This window comes from Lepisosteus platostomus, chromosome 18, assembly GCF_059453375.1.
Source record: "Lepisosteus platostomus isolate fLepPlt1 chromosome 18, fLepPlt1.hap1, whole genome shotgun sequence".
Lineage (NCBI taxonomy): Eukaryota > Metazoa > Chordata > Actinopteri > Semionotiformes > Lepisosteidae > Lepisosteus > Lepisosteus platostomus.
Genome location: NC_142628.1, coordinates 1,410,763 through 1,430,606, shown reverse-complemented (window position 1 = coordinate 1,430,606; position 19,844 = coordinate 1,410,763). Strand labels below are relative to the sequence as shown.

General features: G+C 40.8%; 1 protein-coding gene and 1 long non-coding RNA gene across 2 annotated transcripts; one reads left to right on the top strand and one right to left on the bottom strand.

The window, feature by feature from the left end:
* Positions 1 to 1,604: 1,604 nt before the first annotated feature.
* c18h11orf96 (chromosome 18 C11orf96 homolog) lies at positions 1,605 to 3,311 on the bottom strand. Its single transcript, XM_088611208.1, has one exon. It carries the CDS (start codon positions 2,940 to 2,942, stop codon positions 2,577 to 2,579), a length of 366 nt encoding a protein of 121 aa, XP_088467334.1. The 5' UTR covers positions 2,943 to 3,311; the 3' UTR covers positions 1,605 to 2,576.
* Positions 3,312 to 5,225: 1,914 nt separating this feature from the next.
* On the top strand, positions 5,226 to 16,811 carry LOC148645430 (uncharacterized). Its single transcript, XR_015928080.1, has 3 exons — positions 5,226 to 5,586; positions 10,458 to 10,535; positions 16,540 to 16,811. It is a non-coding gene; the product is annotated as an uncharacterized LOC148645430 (long non-coding RNA).
* The last annotated feature ends 3,033 nt before the right edge of the window (positions 16,812 to 19,844 follow it).

Genomic DNA, 19,844 nt, shown 5'->3' with positions numbered 1-19,844 from the left:
CAGGAATGAAAGGAAAGTCAGAAAAGCGTTTCTGACCCACACAATCTAAAAAAAATCAGATTGTAGGACTGCAGTTACCAAGGCAACAATATAAAAAATAGGTTAAAACATGTTTTCCAGTGAAACCCCAGAGATTTGGGAAATAAGAAATTACAGAACATAATGATTTTGAGCAATTTTTAAAGAAGGATGAGGCACGGGTTTTCAAGTGGTGACAAATGGCACAAATCTCCTGGAGAACGGCAATCGGTAATATTATCTGGATTCCATTAAAATGCTTTCATTCCTTTTAGGCAATTGGCAGTAGTTTATCTCTTCCCATTTCAGGGAGAGTGATTCACACGTGAGCTAGAAAGAACTCGAATGTGTTTTAGGCCGTGATGGATAGCAGTGGCAGCACTCAAGAGGATAAGAGGTGAAATCCATTCTTACCTACCCCAGAATCTCGAGCACAGAGGCATTAAGGTATTCTATTCTGTTATTTCTTCCCCTGCCTGGCACAGACTGGGAGAGAGACTAACTGCCTAAACGGACTAAAAACGGAGGATTAAAACATGATTCACACACGGACATGAAATGCAGAAAGGCCTACCTCTAGCAAGATAAATACCGAACATAAAAGTACTTTGTAGAAATGTATTTCTAAATGCATTTCATACTCTGGAACTGAAAATTGGAACTTATGGAAAGGCCTGAAAATCTTTTACTTTCGCACCTCTTGGCACTTTAAAAATATGAGCCTGTTTACACAGAGTCCAAAAATATTTTATGGTTCAGAGTAAATTTAATAATACTCAAAATTTGTCAACACTGCTTTTGATTTGAATACATTGCTCAATATTTTAAAATGTAATCTACTCTATGGGTGTGTGTATTCACTTGATACATGCAAGAAAAACTGCAGCAGGCATTTTGCAATAACTTTCTCCAAACCACAAGAAAGTTTAGCTTCTTAAATTTCAAAGTCACTTCTCTGTAAGACGTGGTGGACTTGAGATTAATCGATCACCACAGAGAACAATGAACATTGTAGATTTCATTTGTAGGCCTGCGCTGTGGGGAATGCAGGTCAGGAGCATTCATTCACTCATTTCTCAAGTTCTGCAGCCCTCAAGGTTACTGACAAATGGTAAACCTCAGGATCCACATGTGAGGCAGAGATGTTTAAGAGAAAGACTGAAAAAAATACACATTTTTCCCCACAGAGAAACAAAGCACCACCAACCAGTCTCTCCTGGGTCTGTCTGAACACAGAAAGTTGATCATGTTCCCAGTTTGTGGTTGAATGTTATTTGTACCACATGCAGCATTTACTGTATCACGTCCCTCCCGAAACACTGGAAGGGTCGGTGTAGGGCCAGAATTTCCAGACCTCAAGAACAGAGTGTGGAAGTGAATGTAAAGCACTTTGTATTTATTTGTATTAAAACAATTTTATTGAAATTTAAGAAAACTTTAATTGCCCAAGAGGAAAAGTGAAAATACTTCTTTTATGGACACATTCACTTCAATACTGTCTCATCACCAAGTACTTGGTTGTGTGACCAAGCCTCACCCAGACAAAATGTTAAAGCAAGCTACAATCAATATGCCAGACAACTTCATTTGTTTTCAGTTATTTATTACAGTAAATAAGAAAGCTCCAGCTTTACAAATCTCTCAGAATTTCATTTGTGAAAAACAGTAAAAAGTTCTTAACCTACAAGTGATTTAGAAACAAAAAAAGATATTTCTTCCATTTCCATATCAAAAAGTTCCTCTATTAAATAAATAATTGTAGAATTTGACAAGCATACACAGTAAACTTGCAGTTCAGTTTTCTTCTCTCAGATACAAAAATAAGGAGATGGGGTTAAACGCTTCGCTGCAGAGAGCTGGACCCCTGCCAGTTCTGTTCTGTGTTTGGAAGTGAAAGTCCCTTTGCCTAGAAGGATTGAATTTGCCTTGCTGGCATGTATCCCTCTCTGCTTTCTGAGCATTAAACAGCTGTAACCTATATTAAACCCCTTCATAAATAAGCAAGACGTTGCTTAAAACACACTACACAATTCAAGTCTCGAGTCCTCTGGGCCACTGATAACTTGCTCGTGTGGCGTCTACTCCTTCAGTCTTCCCAGTGGCTTCAACAACCTACTGCTCGTCGCAGGACGCATCCTGCTGGACAGTCCTGTGACTATCTTTCATATAAAAAAAGACATTTTTCTTTAACTCTTATAAAAGAAAGCAACTATGGAATTAAACCTTTCCCATCACCATTAAAGAAAGGCTTGCAGTGTCCTTCCTCCATGCTATAGCGATGTGCTGCACTTTGTCATGAGTTCAATTCTCTACACTGTGCTCCCTATGCTTTCTACCAGCCTATACTAAACCTCAGGAAGTTTATAATGCATCAAATGCATACAGAGCTACATATATATAATTGTGTTTATATATATAAATTAGAAATAAATACGAATGCATATACATACATAGAGCAGTTTTGTTCTAGATATTTGGCAAAGAAAAGTTCAAGTGGAGTCAGGCTTCAGTATGAAGCAGCAGTGAGCCCCAGGGCCAGACGGGGCGCTGGCCGGGCTTCACTGCGCGGAGTCCGAGTCGCTGGAGTCCAGGCTGCCCTGCATGGCCGAGGCCGCCACCCAGCCGCGCGCACCCTGCAGGTTCTGGGTGCTGCGCCGCAGGCTCTCCAGCGACTGCAGGAAGGACTTGCGCGCCTTCTCCTCCTCCAGCGGCGAGGCGCCTTCCTCCTCCACCTCGGCGATCTCCGCGAACGTCACCGGCTGGGTCTTGAAGCGTGACTGGCGGGGGCGCCGCAGGCGGCTCTTGCCCCGGGCTGGGGCTTTGGGCACGGGCAGCTGCTGGGGGAACTCCTCCATGGTCGCTGCCAGCAGGTGAGCGGGAATCATTGTCTGGAACCCGCCGACTTCCAGGTGCCTGGTTGCCATGGTCTGTACTGGACGCTCAGACTCCTCGGTTACAGCTTCACCAGCTTCAGAGCTCCTCCGAACCCAGAGCTATCCGCAAGCTGAGAAAGCAGGAGACAGTTCAGCCTGGCCTGCAGCAGAAAGGAGCTTGGATTCTGACAGCCCCTGTTTTAAATTCCAATCCCAGGCAGCGCTCCGACTTGAAGGTCCTGGCACACGTGGATCAGCTCCTCTCCCGGCTGCAGCACCTCTCCGTGAGCTTGTCTGTCAGCTGCGCTGCTGAAGCACTGTGGATGTGTTGTGAGATCAGATTGCTGCTGGCTCAGATCTCCGTCTGTCTCTCTCTCTCTCTCTCCCCGTCTCCGTCTCGTTCTGAACTCGGGCAGGCAAGAGGAGATTTATATAGCCCTCTGCTGCCCACTCAAGAGCAGGCTCCCTTTGCCACTCCCTCTCCGCAGTCACAGTTCCGGCTTCCATACCAATCCTCCGGAATCAGCCCCTGAAATAGTCGGCTGTGATGATGAGAGCTGAGAGACCGTGACTAGGAGTCACCCCCCAGCACTGCAGCAGAAACTCCCCTCGTGAATACACCAGCTCACACACACTTTCAGACAAACTGGGAAATCGGATGAGAGGCGTGGGTGTGCTGCTTCAAGAAGCAGGAGCTGCTGACTTCCGGCTAAAGCCAAGGAACTGAGAGAAGCTGCATGCTTATAGCCAATACTGAAGAAGCACACACCAGCACGGTCAAGATGCAAACAAGATTTAATGCAGTGAGTTTCCTAAGTTAGCTGGCTTATTCAAACAGCTATATTGTGTAAGGGGTGCACACATACAAAGGAGACTATCGTGCACAGGTTCCATGGACGATGAGAGTGCACAACAGGCTGCCCAGCTGGGGAACCTGCTGCTTCCTCAGTCTACTGAAAACTGAGGACATGCTCTCATGCCCCCATCATCCTGTTTGCATATTGACTGAACTTCATCCTCCACAGTACGGTTGTCATGATAATTGCATATGCAAATGTACACAGAAGCACCCTACATATAAAACATTTCCATCTTTCAATCAAAATACTTCAAATAAAAATGAGGACTTTGGAGTGTTTTATATGCAGTGATCGTTTTCAAATGAATACACAGGTGCCTGGTTCAAGCACACAAACATTTGGCTGAAGACCAGACCTGGAAGCCTCACAGACAGCAGTGACATGAGAAATGCGAACATTGAAGATCTCAGACTGTGTGCTCAAGAACTTGGGAAAACTGGGCTTTTGGAGTGGGGCCTATTGATCCCAGTGAGCTCTGTCTTTCATGTAATCCAAACTCCTAATTGTTACTTCTGTTATTGAACGGGTTAATCTACTAAATAAAAGCAGCTGATGTTATTTGTTAGGAGACTTCTGCTTATTAAAATCTTAAAATCAACAGCTTTTTAACAGTAACAGTTTTAAAATATCGAAGACATGGTTCTGAGGTTCATGATTGGGATGTTTTAGGGTTACAGGATCAGGTGAGTGTCTACAGAACAAATTGTTCATGTACTGTAATTTGAGAAACTAACTTTTGTTCTTGAATACTTAGTCAGCATTTGTGTAGTGTTCATTACAACAGAATAGAGGAGAAATACTAAAGCCTCAGTTCACAGGGAATAATACAGACTGTTAAATACACAGCACAATCTGAAACCTACTGTTGATACTCTTTGGCAAAAGCAACCGCAGATTCAATTGCATCACAATCTGTCCTATCCTAATGTGATACTTACTGGAAGTCCGAATATAGTATTGCAGATCCATGTAGTCAACACTTTGCAGAAGTTCAAAACAAAAACAGCTACAGCATCTGTGTATTGAACATCCACCCTGACCCAGTCAAGCTAGAATTTCAGGTTTTTACACAGAAGGATTTTTTGTTGTTTTTTTTTTTTACAACAAATCAGCTCTTTTTCAACCAAAACAAAGTGGTTGACAAAAAAAACGGATGACCAGTGACTGGTCACACTCCACTGAACCCGTCAGAACTCTTCGTTAAGAAACTCATCAAACCCTCAGAAACCCCCTTTCCTCAAGCCGCAGTCATGTTGCTAGGGCAGGGAGTCCTAGGTGGGGAGATCATCTGTTCTATATTTGGGACCGGGGTCTCTCCGTCATTCCAGGTTCGTGTGTCAGCGCATGACGTGCCGATTTCGTTTCGGTTTCCCGACTCGGTAACAGGTGGCCTGGGCGTGAGCCAAGGACAGCGGCGCAGCCCCTTCTATTCTGGGTACAAAACGGGCACAAACACATCGCAGCTTCCCAGCTTAGGCTGATGTAGCCTTACAGAAAAGGGACGGCTAAACAACAGAAAGAGGCTATGATTAGCGAGACTGGAATCATCTTCACAAGTCCTATATTTAAAGGATAATCCTCACACATTCTGTTTTTATACTCAGCGGTTGCTGAGGTGGTTTTGGGATCATTAAATGTTAGAGGCAACACCTCAATTAGCTCACCAATTATGAGGTAACCAGAGACCACCAGTCTTATTTGACATGACCTGGGTCAGATTCTAACCCAGATACCACAGAATTGAGAAAGTAAAGCAGCTGGAAGAATCACTACCTGGGTCAAATAGCACAAGGTTTCTTTCTCATCTAATTGGGGGAGACAGGCAAGGACACAGGGTGAGTTATATTGTTATTATATAACAGGCCTGAAGAGCAGAGCATTAGCAAGTACAGCCAGATTGTGCACAACATGTATTCTTCAATCTCAGCTGCAGAATGTCATACAATTCAAAATCAGCTCTAGAATGTAGCACAAGGCCAAGCTACTGAATACTGCTGTGTTGGTGTCTGCTCTACTTTGTGATCGGTGTTGTGTAGCACACATATTAATGTCGGTGACAAAGCTGCCAGTTTTAAGGCTTTCTCATTTTAAATTGATCACAGGAGGAGAGCTAAGGCAAACGATGAGCACTCTTTTCTGAGTCAACTGATTTACCCTCCTCACTACCAATTTGTCAGAATTTGGTAGCATAATCCCTAAGAATTAAACAGCAAGTTTAGCAAGAAACTGTGACAAGCAATGTGTTTTGGGGACCTATAGAGTCACAATCAGAGAGGAGCAACAATGTATCGAATAAAAGTCAGACTTATCAGTCATAAGTGTAAAAAAATGTATTACTTATATAAGATTTAGTACTGTATGAACCTGCTAAATTATAATAGTATAATATTTAGTATTACGTGGAGCCCAACACTTACAGAAAAGACCATATATTTTCTAAAAACCACTTAGAATGCTTAGAAAACAGCAAAATCACATAGAAATGTCTCGAAACAAAGAACGTCCACTTAAACTCCAACAGCATAGTCAGTGCTGAATCATAACCTTTAATAGGGTTGAGGAGTTATTGGTGATACATTCTGCTGCATTACAAGTTAGGATGACCTACAGTATATGGGAGGTGATGTCTTCATGAAGTCAGAATCTGAGGCATTCATAGCTGCACAAAGTTTGTCATCTAAAATGTCTTGAGTGATTACTTCACATCTATTTAGAGGTTAGTAAGACATGGCAACAAGCAGGGATTTCTGCTGCAGAAAGGATCTTCTGTGTCAAGTATTAAATTTCATTCTTCACCGCATCTCTTTAAATCAGCAGCAGCTTAAGGCAACGAAGATGGGATAAACCTGTCCAGTTAAATTTTAATTGAATCAGTTTAACACTCTGAGATGAAGAGCCGTTAATGGAAAACTGCTGGATTCTGGATTCCAAGGAAAAGAGTTCAAGTTACAGAACTTCCATAAACTCACATTTCCTTTTGTAGGCACCACAAACTACTACAGTAGAAACAAACAACAATTCAAAGTATGCTTAAGACCCAGACTGCTCACCAGTTTATACTGTATTTTCTACAAAAATGATTATGATGAAGTGAACATTTTGCAATATACAATCAAATATATAATATGCGAGTTATATATTTAACAGCTCTAAGTAATGTTAATGTTGGACACTTTCTGGTCCAGATTTTAAACACTCTGTACTTCTTTTCCTGAAGTACCTGATATGCCCAGTTTGCCACTCTGTAAGAGTCCTCTGTATCTACAAACAGGATCTGCTCTTGGGCACATGTTCCTATGGTTGAAATCCCTGAATAAAAGATTAATAATCACACTGGTGATTATGCCACTTAAATGTCTACAGAAATTAACAATCACACCCTTCATTGCTAAAATCTGCAAACTCTGGGGATGTTTTCTGATGATCCTGTATGCATTCAGACTTAATTCATTTAAGATGTGTCTCATTTAAACATGTCTGAAGACTGGAAACTGAATGCAACTTTGCTTAAAAACACTGTTTAAAATCTAAAGTTTTTAACTCCTGCCTGAGAGGAAATAAAAATTGGTTACCAACCAGAACTGGCCATTCTGTTAATCTACTGTGGATTAATAAAATACCAGTATGCTAATGTTCTTATGCAGCCGTTTCTTGATAAAAAACATCTGGATATAAGCTCAGATAGCATAGCTGGGTACATTGTCAGAGAGACTCATAAGCCTTTGGGAAAAAAAAAAAGTCCTCTGTTCTCAATTCTCAATATACTTCTGTGTAATTTCCACTAGTGCTTATGTTTGTCGGTTCTGAAGAAGATCTGGGGGTTGGCCTTGTCAATGCCTAGAATCTCGATAATTTTCTGGAACATTGATTTGCAATCAGATCGATCTATTCATTCTAAATTTGTACTGTTGATCCATACAAGTTTAAGGATCAGGACTTTTCTTGGTCTGTTTACAAAAGAAACAAAACCATAACTTGCGTAGAAGTGGAGGGACGTACTAATTCAGACAGTCTTAAAAGGGTGCAAAACTCATTTCGCAGTTACAGAGAATATCCCCTACAGAATGAAACTGGTGTTTATGCATCATTTCAGATAGCACTTTTCCCACATTAGGATCCCAAAGCACCGCACATACAGAACGGCACCATGTTCATCCACCACAGCTGTGTGAGACAGGGCTGTCGTCACACGACGACGACTATGACTCAGCAAATCAGTTAAGAACTGGAATTAAGTAGCAAATATATACAGGTCGAACCCATCGTGCCGACTTAGAGTGCAATTCAGCCAGGACACCCCATCTTCAAACAGCCTCATGGGATCTTCAAAGAGTAAGTAGTCAGGACCTCGGCACATGAAATTTTTGTCAGCAGCAATAAACAATAAGATTCTCCATCGCCAAATCTCCAAACTTTGGGAATGTACTCTACTGTATTCTAAAGATTCTGCATTCAAGCTCAATTCATCCACGACTTGTGTCCTGGTCTGTGAAGTGCTTTGAGATGTTGGAAAGTAAAGGCACTATATAAAATTGCCTTTTCCATTGCTCTTGATCTTATTACTATAAAATAAAGGTTTGTTGATACAGCCTCACCTCATTCAATCTAATAAGGCTTTTAGTTTTATGGGAGAGCACAACAGTTTGTGCACTTGGAGATGTGCTTCTCTGCCTTTGTACTCAAGTCAAAGCTAAAATGGAACAAACAAAATGCAAAGGAAAAAAAAAGGCTTTGCAGCTAATGAACATTACTACTGACATTTCACTGTTACCTTATGCTTTTATGTTACAAAGGACAAAGAACATTATTTTAGGGAAGCAAAAAGAATTCAACCAATGAGAGACTGACATATTTCAGCAACAGAAAAAGAGCTAATCCAGGGATAATAGTGGCCTGCCCACCAGCTGGGGAGGGGTTGCCATAACAACCAGAAATGTCAGAGAAAAAATTCTCAGACTGCAATCTGTAAACACAAACACGGAAACAGAATACATACACATATAAGGTTGCTTTGTGGCGAGACAACACAAAAAATAGCCTGGGCATCTCGCTTGGTCTTTACTGTACTGTATACATAGAAAATTCCTTCCAAATCGGTTGGTGAACATCTTTATTTATAGGGAGCAAGAGACTTTCAGATAAGAGTTTTCAAGACAAGCAATAAAGATAAAAAAGTGAGGTGTATGATGATCATGGGAGCCGAGTATAAAGTTACATAAATAAAGGTTGTTACAAAAATCTGAATCTATTAATTTAAATATGAATCAATCTCACCCCGTCCACTTCTTCAAAAGAAATAAATAGCAATGAATTCAACGAAAACATGGACTTTGTTATAGGGGCCCCACGCCCCCAAACATGAACACCCAATGAACTTTCACTTGTCTTGTTTTATTTCAATATGTTTTCATCTCCCATTGTGTGTTGCAAACATTTTTTTTTCTTCTGGGTTACAGTTTTCAATACTAAAAAGTGTGAAGGTATATATGTTTTAGGAAAAGTAAGAGAGCAGTGTCAACACTGAAATAGATTAAGAGACTTAAGCATCACATCCACACTGGTACTCCTCCCAGACAACACAGTCCTGAGGCTCACTCAGAGCTCTGCAGATGTTAATGTGTTCTGTATACAGTAAGTACTTTTCCAAACTGATATATTTGCATATTTACAGATCAGTCAACACTACACCCCTCAAGGCAATTTTTAAAAGCAGTAGAATATGTAACTAAAGAGAGACAAACATAAGAAATGTTTATATTGTGGGGAACAACTAAACATTGTTACTCTCAACTCTAGGTACATCTGCTGTTCAAGTACCTCAGTTCAAATGATCTATTAGCCTGTGTGTTTATGTTGAATCTGAGGATCCATGTTCAAGTAAAACCATGCCTGGATATTAAATGATGCACATTAATCCCGACTAACCCACAAATACCTTTGTGTTTTTCTCTAAATTTTTTCACTCTAAATCTGCCATCCTCTGCAGCAAAGAATAGGACCCTCAGCCTAAAACAGCCAGCATTAGTCTAGAGTCTGTCTAAGAGGTTGCCTCAGACCATCTCAGCCACTGTAAACAAGAGACTTGTCAGTCACGTACTGCCTGGCAGCACGCCTGCAAGGGAGAGCTGGATTTTCCCAGTCGCTCACAGGGACTCAGACAGCCCTGAAGACGCACTGCTATTTTGCTCTACTGGCTGGTGGAGGGGTCACCCTCTCGCGACGTCCCCGGTCTGCAAGCTCATGGGAGTCCAAGTGGCCATCTAGTCCTGAAGTACCTGTCACTGTCTTACAGCGCCAGCCCCATCCCCCATCCCCTAAAGGGATTCAAAGGTCCTTTCTTCCTCAGATCCAGAGCACCTTTTGCTTATGTACAGTGGCCTTCAAAGAGAAGTGCAGAATGATTTACAAACACCTAAATGAAACGTCTCCAAAACCCTGTGGAAGTATATGGTGAATTATAGTAGTTATGCTTTTTCTAAAATATGACCTTATCCTCCATGCCCAGTTCCTTAACTTTATTATACATGCCTGTCAGACTCACTGTATGCTTACGTGTACTTTGTAGTCTTAGGAACACAGCATCATCCGATTATATTTCAAATCGGAGCTCAAACACACTCAGAAGAGTAGTGCACAACTGGCCAAGCTGTGTCAAAGACACATGATCCTTAGTACTGCAGCTTAAAATTCTTTACTTTTTGTACAGCAGTGACACCTATGACACCTTAGATGCCTGCGAGAACACCATGACAGTCGGTGAAAACCACAAGTGACACCAAACCAGGTGAGCGTGTTAGAGAGGGGCATGAACACATCTTTTAACCACCCTTCATGCACAGGACGGGGAATTGATAACAGCTGGCAATTCCAAATCCGAAGGCTATAATAACTGATGTTTCATTTCAATTAAAAATCATATAGATCTCCCACATTCTAATATAAATTGAACCTCTTTTGCAAAGTAGAGGGGTGGACGGAGGTGACTAAAAACCCAATCTAGGGTAAGAGAGTTCAGTGCCCATATTGACTGGAACTTGCGTCAGGGCTGTTTGGTACAAAGTCAGACATACTGGTATTGTGGATATAAATGACAGGGCTTCCTGGGCATGCTGACAGACAAGTCTTGCTATTTCAGCACAGTTACTGTAGCTACCAGGATGTTCATACCACTGAAATACCAAACACTCTTGTCAGAGCTAAGTGCACTCCTTAATGGGAGAACTCAGTCCAATGTCAATCTCTGTAGAACAATGCATGCTTAGTTTCCAAAATACTGTGTGTTTCCAAAGAGGGATAAAGAGGAGAAAAAAGTATGGTCTCAGAACTTTGAACATAAAAAAGGAACAGAATTAAACTAAGTGGCCTAAGCAAAGTCCAATAAAAAAAGAAATCTGTGGCAAAACTTGTACATAACTCTCCATCATCAATCCCCACCTGACTTGACAGAACTTGAGCAAGTTTGCAAAAAAATAGGTGAAAATTGTACCGTCTTGATGTGTGAAGCATGTAGACTTAATCAAAAAAGCTTGATAAACAATGATCAAATCAACATTTTAGATTTTTTATCCAAAGTTGGAAGACATTTAAACTATAAAAGTATTCAGTTTGACCAGTCAAGTCATGCTCTAAAAATATTCACTTTAAAAAGTGTAGATATTATTCCAGTTCAGCAAAATAGGATATCACTGGAAAGGAGTGAATAAACTACAGTGTCTCATGAAAGTAATTGCAACTATAGAATATACAACTTTTTTATTCCTTCACAAGTTTAGCAATGGAGTTTTAAAATGTTCGTTCCATCCAACTCCTCCAGCTGTAGCACTTTTAACGCTGTTTACTTCTTTTGGACTGTCAATGTCTTTCAAGATCAAGACGTTCTGCCAATATGCTAGCGAGGTTTAATAACTTTTAAAATAACTTGTACTAATAATCACATAATTTAATTCCCTACAGTAGCACCTACTTTCTGCTATATAGAAATAAGTCATTGTGCAATATTGAAAACCCATGAGAAAGAATCGGAAAATATTTTTTAAAAATACACAGTTTTTCACAGTTCTAACATTTTTCATTCAGAATTAAGATTTCTGAGGATTAGGCGTGATCAGAGCACCATCTCCTTGGTGCCTTCATACAAGAAACAAGATCCTCTCTAAGTCCTTATATCTCACAGCTTTAGGATTTCTCCTGGTAGATCAAAACTGAAATAGAGGTAAACCTGTTCCACTCAGCTGGTTTTTGTACAGCAGCTTGCCAAAGGAAAGTGTGTGCTGCTGCATTAGGAGGAAAGCTCTGCTGACTGAGTGGCCTGACCTGAAAGCCATGCAGAGTGCTAGCAGGTGGAGCTGCCAGCAGAAGAGAAACAGGACTTGAGCAAAATGCTTTCTTCTTCCCTTAAAAAGAGGAGGGGAAACAGAACAAGAGCTGCTGTGTTATGGGTGTCCTGTACAGAAATAATCTGAGATAGCTCTGTAAAATCTGACAACAGAATGTTGTATTGCCTCATAGATTGATCGTTCAAAACCATCAACCAGAATCCTAGTAGAAAAAACAATGAGTTATCTGTTGATGCACTTTCAGTAGAATCAACACAGCTTTCAGTTTTCTTAAATACAAGTTTTATCTGCACTTTGCCTTGGATTCTGGGCAGAAACCCTAACTAAAACAGAAGAACAAACTGCCACGGAAAAAACTGCTTCAGACGTTCCCAAGTTTACTTGAAATCAATAATGCATCAGCCATCTAGCTTCACGGTTCTGTTCCAATTAAGCGCAGTACTTGTGTACTATGTCAGCAACACCTTCCCAGGAAAGGCCTGGCATATCCACCCCACAATGTTCTGGAGAATCGTGAGAAGTCACATGACTGTGTGCCAGGAAAGCAGTTCAGAGAACTTTAGCTGCTTGTCACTAATTTGCATTTTATCATTTTTTTCTGTTAGTGAGCCATTTGAGACATCGGGGGGTCAAAGCCATGTTTTGTTTTCTGCCTTCTTCCTTCTCAAAGAATGTGATTCTTCTAAAACAACTAAAATGGCCACCCAGCTCATGATGTCAGTTATACAATGGAGAAACAACAGGACTTAAACTGCCAGATGGCAACTATTCAGCAACTGAGACTGAAATTGAACCTGCCCTCAAGTGAACAAACCAAGCATCATTGGTCACACAGCTCCCAATCAATCAATATCCACATTGTGCATTCCTAGAGGAAACTGAGCGAGATTATCTGCTGGATTCTTGAAAACAAACAGGCACACAGAAAATATGGTGACTGCTCTTCTGTAGGCTGCGATTCGCCCAAAGTGTTTGAATATAAACTTCCTCTGCATACTGTCAGAGGACATTTAGAACATCGAGATTTCATTTCTGTCACTGTCAGCCTTTCCCTATCTCACTCGGCAGCTGCTAATAAAAGTGTACTTTATTCTTCAACTCATTTATTCCTCCTTGACCGTATGCAGGTAACCTTCTCCCACTATATACTTGGGTCTCATCTTAACACACCAACAGGTCTGTAGATTTTCTAATAAGAATTCAGCAAGGTGGTTAAAGAATTTACTTTTAATCCAGAGGCAACTATATTTTTGCCTCCCCAGCTCTTTTATATGTGGTACAATGCCAACACACTGCTTGCTGTCACAGCATCATGGCAATGTGGACAGATTTGTGCTGATGAGCCCCAACCCAGTTAGAAATTGTAATGCTGCACTATTACAAAATGGGACATTTCAAGCAAAATTGGATTAGTCTCTGGATTTAACTCATGGTTTACACAATTACTGCATCTCTGCATTCTATGGGATTTGAATTTGATTTGCACTTGGGATTGGGAGAGGAGAGTATTGTACAGCTAATCTGATTACCTCACTTCTGCTCCAGTTAGCAGCACATGACCTGAAGACAACCTTCATGTAAGGGCACTTGCTTATGCAAGTAAGTACTTTCAAAAACACAGAAAAGTTTACTCAAATGCACATTTAATCTCTTACTGCACAATTTTAAAACTGGGTAAGGTTTATCAAAGCATTACCCAATAGGTCAAGGCTATTACAGAAAACTAATGTCATTCAATCCCTATAGCCTTGGCTTTTCTACAATTTCTAATAAATCATTTTAATAAACAATTTCAGTGGTTCCCAGTACTGGTCCTAGAGGAACACTGGGTCTTGTGGTGTTGGCTCCAGCTGAGATCATAGGCTAATCTGAGATTTGCTTTCAGCTTTTATAAATCCAATTTGACATTTTAATAGGTGCAAAACCCGAGTTTTAGAACTGCCCTCATACAGGTGTTGTCCATTTTGTTGTATTTTAGGTTTCTGCGGAAGGAAAAAAATATGCTCATTGTGGACATGGCAGTCCATCATAAATTGAACCACTAGTAAGAGCAATTTTCTTAGAAATATCAGAAAGGATGTTGAAAAGAGGTTGCATATAGCCCTGTATGTTGAAGTTGGAAACCATTTTTTGATATTTAGGATTAACCAAAGCAAGTTCATCCACACTAGCAAGCACTAGAGAAAATTCAATTGGAATAAAAATCTCCCAAACTCACATCACTGAACAGTGTAAGACTTTCAGCAAGGACAGTTCCAAGGACCAACATACACTCCTGATGGCTGAAGTGAAGTCCAGGAGGCTTTATTCTATACCTTAGCAGATATTCTCAATTAAAAAAACAACACTTAAAATATACTGAACACATATCTAATTACACCCATGTGAGAATGTGACCACCACTAATTTAATCAGATTACCAATTAGCACCCAGTGTGAGTATTTAAAAGAAACAGAGAGTTGCACTGACTAATAGTGGCAGGTCAGCTGTAATTATAGCCCCGTCTTAAGCTGGGCTTCCACAGACTGATTGCAAGTAAAGTCATTTTAAATAGCAGAAGTACACCTTCATAACAACTAAAAATGTGTTTGCTGAAAAACAAATTTAAAGTGCTGTGTGTTAAAAGGATACTTTTCTTTAGGACAATAACATACTAATAAATCAAACCAGTATGGTCAAAAAGAAAAGCTTTTCCATTTCAGTTGAGTATTATTTATCATATGAGTTGGGCTATATTGAAAGGCCTGTGATGGATTGACTTTGGGTGTCTGCCAAAGGGTGACACAGATATTTTGGGAGCTCTTCCAAGGAGACTGGTGAGCCTTAGTGAAGATGTCTGGGATGCTGCAGCATCCCTGTATAAAACCATTGTGGAACAAGTCTGGAGCTGAATGCCGCAGGATAGAAATGGAACAAATACACAAAAAACCATTAGAATGGGATCCTTCTCACTGCTGCAGCTACTGGTACAACATTCCTACACTGAGGACTGATCGTTTAACTTCAGGGGGCCGAAACGAGGGAATCCTTCCATGTCTGTAGTTGGGGGTTTAATTACACTACACTGTTGGCACTCTCAATCTCTCTGAGTTTTGAAAGCCAGCCATTTTCCAATAGCAGTTAAAATGTCAGACAACAGACTCATTGTGCTTTCTTATGCCCAGTAGGCTCTCCACTTTATTTAGATGAACATACAACCTGAAAGAAGTAAACTAGCAGCTGGACTGGCTGGGAGTACACATCATGAACACAATGTTCTGAGCAGACTGTTGGCTTGAATAACTGCACATATTAGAGTGATTTTATCTGTGCAAAATAATAATCAAGAACACCATTATGCGAGAAGGGCACATCCAGTATATTCCATTAAAAATAATGAGAGCTTTAACTCTTTTTTACATTTACACTCCTCTCCACATTGTACTGTACTGTAGGTGTTTCGATGTCCAAGGCCTTATTCAGGAGTTTTTCATGCCAGATATAACCTTCAGGCAGACAGCAGGACATACAGTATAGTATATAGCTCATCACCATGAGTGCTAGGCTTACAAAATCACTACAAACTGATTCAGGATCTACACAAAGGTGTTTATAGAGATAAACACCTGAGAACATAAACCTGCTGTAAATCTGACAAGAGAAAAAAGAGCAAAACTTGTATACATTTTGCACACTACTGTATGCATTTTGGAAAGAATCAATGATTTAAAGCCAACTACCCTATTCTGACTGCTTTTTGTGTTAGTATTTAAGTGTAGCAGTCTGGTGGTGGGATGTCAGGATGATTAAATGAACAACTAAAAGATTTCCAGATGACATAAGCAATGTGAACTTACAGCTGTGCCAGCTTATTGTGGTCATGAATAATGTATGTTACACTTCGATTTCTATATCACTGACACTAACAAATTATTCTGCAATTTGTTAGACATTTTGACCATATTTTTAAACATACTGTATCTATATCCTGACAATACAATGTCACGTGATGAGACTGGGAAATGCAAGTGATTTGTGAGAAAGGCAACAGCCAATTAGATTAATCATAATAAAACTGACGTAGAGTTACTAAAATGCCTTCTGCAAAGTGCAGTAAGTAATGTTTTTAATATGTCAAGCAGTGCTATAGTTAATAAAGAACAGAGGCACCTGTGCTCAACCAGCTTTTCTTGCTAGAAAGTTGAGCCTAGTATAGGATTTTAAGAAGTGCAAGGTGCTGTCATAACTGAGGTCTTCACGAGAGAAATGGTGTCCTCCTGACCTTGGCTCAGTCTTACAGATACACTGCAAAGAAACTAAATGTTATTGCTAACATATCAAGTACCTCAGCTGATTTAAAAGCTCCTGTTCTTGTCTCTTTGGTACATTCTGTGCTCAGATGGTTTAGAAATATTACAATGTGATTGAATGCCTGGACTGAGTGCAGTCTTGAAGGCCTCCAACTCTCGCAGGCCGGTGAAGGACCGAACCCAGCACTCTGCTGGAGCCAGAGGGGCCAGGGGCTGGAAACTGCCCTCTCTGGCCGAAGAGAGTAGCGACAAGAAAAAACCTTATTTTTAACATTTCTGTATACCGTTCCCTCAGCTGAATAAGTTATCTGATGCATCCATTCCTCCATCCATTTTCTAACCACTTTATCCAATAAAGGGTCACAGGGGAACCACAGCCTTTCTGATACATTAGTAATGAGTTTACCTGTAGGAGCTTTCAACAACACCAAAACAAAAGTGGTGTACGCTTTGCAGAGAATTTGGCCACCAAGGAGCTACAATCACTGGCCTCCTCTCTTCAGCTGGTATGTTCTCCTTACATGGAAGTAGAGCAAAGATAAAAGATAAAAAAATATCAGTTTGGAAAAAATATTTTTTACCATTCCATCCAATTTCACAAATGGCAGCATAATAAACATGCTAAAATGAACTCTTCCACTCGTGCCCAGTGACTGACAGATGGGAGGAATGATTGTTCAGCTGGGAGGTCACCAGTCCATCACAGGGCACACACAGACACACACACTCACACACCCTGGACAGGACACCAGTCCATCACAGGGAAGACACACACAAACATAGCCAAACACACCAGGGCCAGTTTTCCCAATATCCAATTAATCTTCCAGCATGTATTTGGACTGTGGGAAGAAACCAGAGATAAAGAATGCATAATACATTTACATTTTAATAAAACACTATATTCAAGAGCCTTTCTGTCCACTAGCCCTTGACTTCAGCATGACAGAGAAAAATCTCACAGAAAAGTTTCTTCTGGGAATCCTGCAGAACTAAACACAAACTGTCTGGCAAACTATAAAAAGTCAGCTCAAACTGTTCTAGTTCAGCAAATTAGCTAATTTGTGTCCAATTTTGTACACAATTTGGACACTGTACTGCTATGAAAAAATGACTGTTACCTCTGTTTGGGGGAGAGTTTGTTTCTTGTGATTTAATGCTTGGCAGTAAAATTCAGAGTAAACTTCCCAGTATTGCCACTGCAGAGCTCGGCCATGTGTTCAATACTGACAGGTGCCCCAGAGGGAACCAATGTCCTGGCTCTGACCCAGCCAGAGCAGGAACATTTCAGAACACAGAGCACAGGGCTGCAGGAGTGTCTGCTACAGGCTGCACTCCCACTCCAACGCATTAGTCAGCACGCCCCAGCGTTACAGCCGGTTACGTAACTTTATCATGAGGGCATTCTGTCCTCTTCTGAGGATTGAGTAGCAACAGAAATCAGAGTCAAGCATACCTAGAGCAGCTTCTCATGTAAAGGTCTTGCCACCCCCTTCTCCCTGGACAAAATAAATTAAATATCATCTGTAACTCTGACTGAGGCAGCTCTGGATTTATAAATGTATAAATGCACCACATCGGCCTTGACAACTGAACTCTCAGCAGAGACGCCAGCTGTACTGAATGTCCTCTGTGTTCTGGCTTGCACAGATTAGGAGTACTCCTGAGATGCAAAGTATTGAAGGCACTGCATAACTTTCTTGAGCAAATCACATACATTTCTACGGTACTGTATATAATCAAAACGATTGACCTCAGGACACAACATTCTTTCAAAAGCAACACAGATCATATAAAACTGTTGAAGACTTTTGTGGCAGGATATGTGACAGCCCCTATCTTCAACCAAAGCTGTCCCAAGGATCTGCACAAACAGAAATTCATGAGGGCTGAAATAAAGTCCAGGAGACTTTGCTGTAGACCTTGTCAGTCATTTCCAATACAGAAAACAGCACTGTACTGAAACACATGCCTAATTACACTTATGTGGGAATGTGCAAGATCACCCTTCACCACTAATCTAATCAAATCACCCTATGAACACCCAGTGTGACTATTTACAGGAAACAGAGATTGTACAGCTGCCCCAAGTGGAAGGTCAGCAGTACATATAACCCCATTTTAAGCTAGGCTGCCATAGAGTGATTGCAATTTAATTTAATTGTAATTTTTGGTGTAAAAGTACACATTGATAAATATTAAGATATATTGGCTAAATATAAGGATAAGGAATTGAATTTAATGTCTTAAATGGAAAAGCTGGTCGTCTCTAAATCATGACATCTCCCCCCTCACAGTGGCACTAACAACACCTAATTAAAGTTAAAGATTACAGAAGGATGAGATTTGGAAATCCGTCTGACAATCAATAAACACTGTATTTCTCTTTTTAACGATGTCAGGCACTTATTGTTATGCAGAAGGATTCCCCGCTGCCTAATAAAAATATTTGTGGCTGTTCTGAAAGTAACTTTAAAAATAGATTCCCAGAGAGCCTTAGCAGCATCATTACCGGTCCCATGAAGTCCTCAGCTGAATTACATGCCATAAAGGCTAACTGAAACTGAAGCCTGTACAATGATAAAACTGTTTAGCATGTGTGATGTTTAGCTTTTCTTTCTTTCCTATAACTAAAAAAATTCTGTCCACATCTATGGATGAGGCCTACAGGCTTGTCTCCAATTTCTCTCTGACTTTTGTGCAGGTCTGCCAAACTCTCATGGTGCTCCTCTACCTCTCTCAGGTGGCTCATACAGCTCTTATGACCCAGAGTGTTCATGATGATTTGCTCCGTGGTGTCTACTCTGCTGCTTTCTTCTGTGGCGGCCCAGGTTTTCAGCCCAGATGGTGACTTCCTCAAGGAGCCACCTCTCATGCCAACACAGTGTGTTAAAAACATCTGTCCAAAAAGGCATGACGCATCTCCTATGAAAGTCGATTGGTGATATTTATGCCGTAAATATTCTTATTCAAATCTATGACCTTTAATAACACAAAGCCTAAAGCACAAAAAAACCTTGCAGTATGGAATTAAGGTTTCTTTGGGTTCCTCACAAGTTTTCTGAGATGTTCTGTCCATCTGTCCATGCACATAAAGTGCTCAACATCAACATCTTTCATAATGAGACTTACAAGGTGTTGGACAATAAACCAAGGTCTACCCAAAACCAAGTATACAATAGGGCAAAGGACCCTTGTGTGAGCCAGTCTTTCCACACCGGATCGCCACATTTATAGTAGATGCTGACTTAGGGCCCAGAATGCACTGCAGCAAAACAACTCCATGGTCACTGCCTCCTGCAGTAAGCAGTCAGGTCTTGGGGACACCCTGAGAGCTAGCATCTGCTGGGCAGACCACGGTCATGACTCAAAACCCTCAATGCCAGAGACAAGCAAGAAAACTCCTTGGGGTTCCCCCAGGATGTCCCTCATGGAGTATCTAAGAGGACAGTAGTGTATTTGTGTGC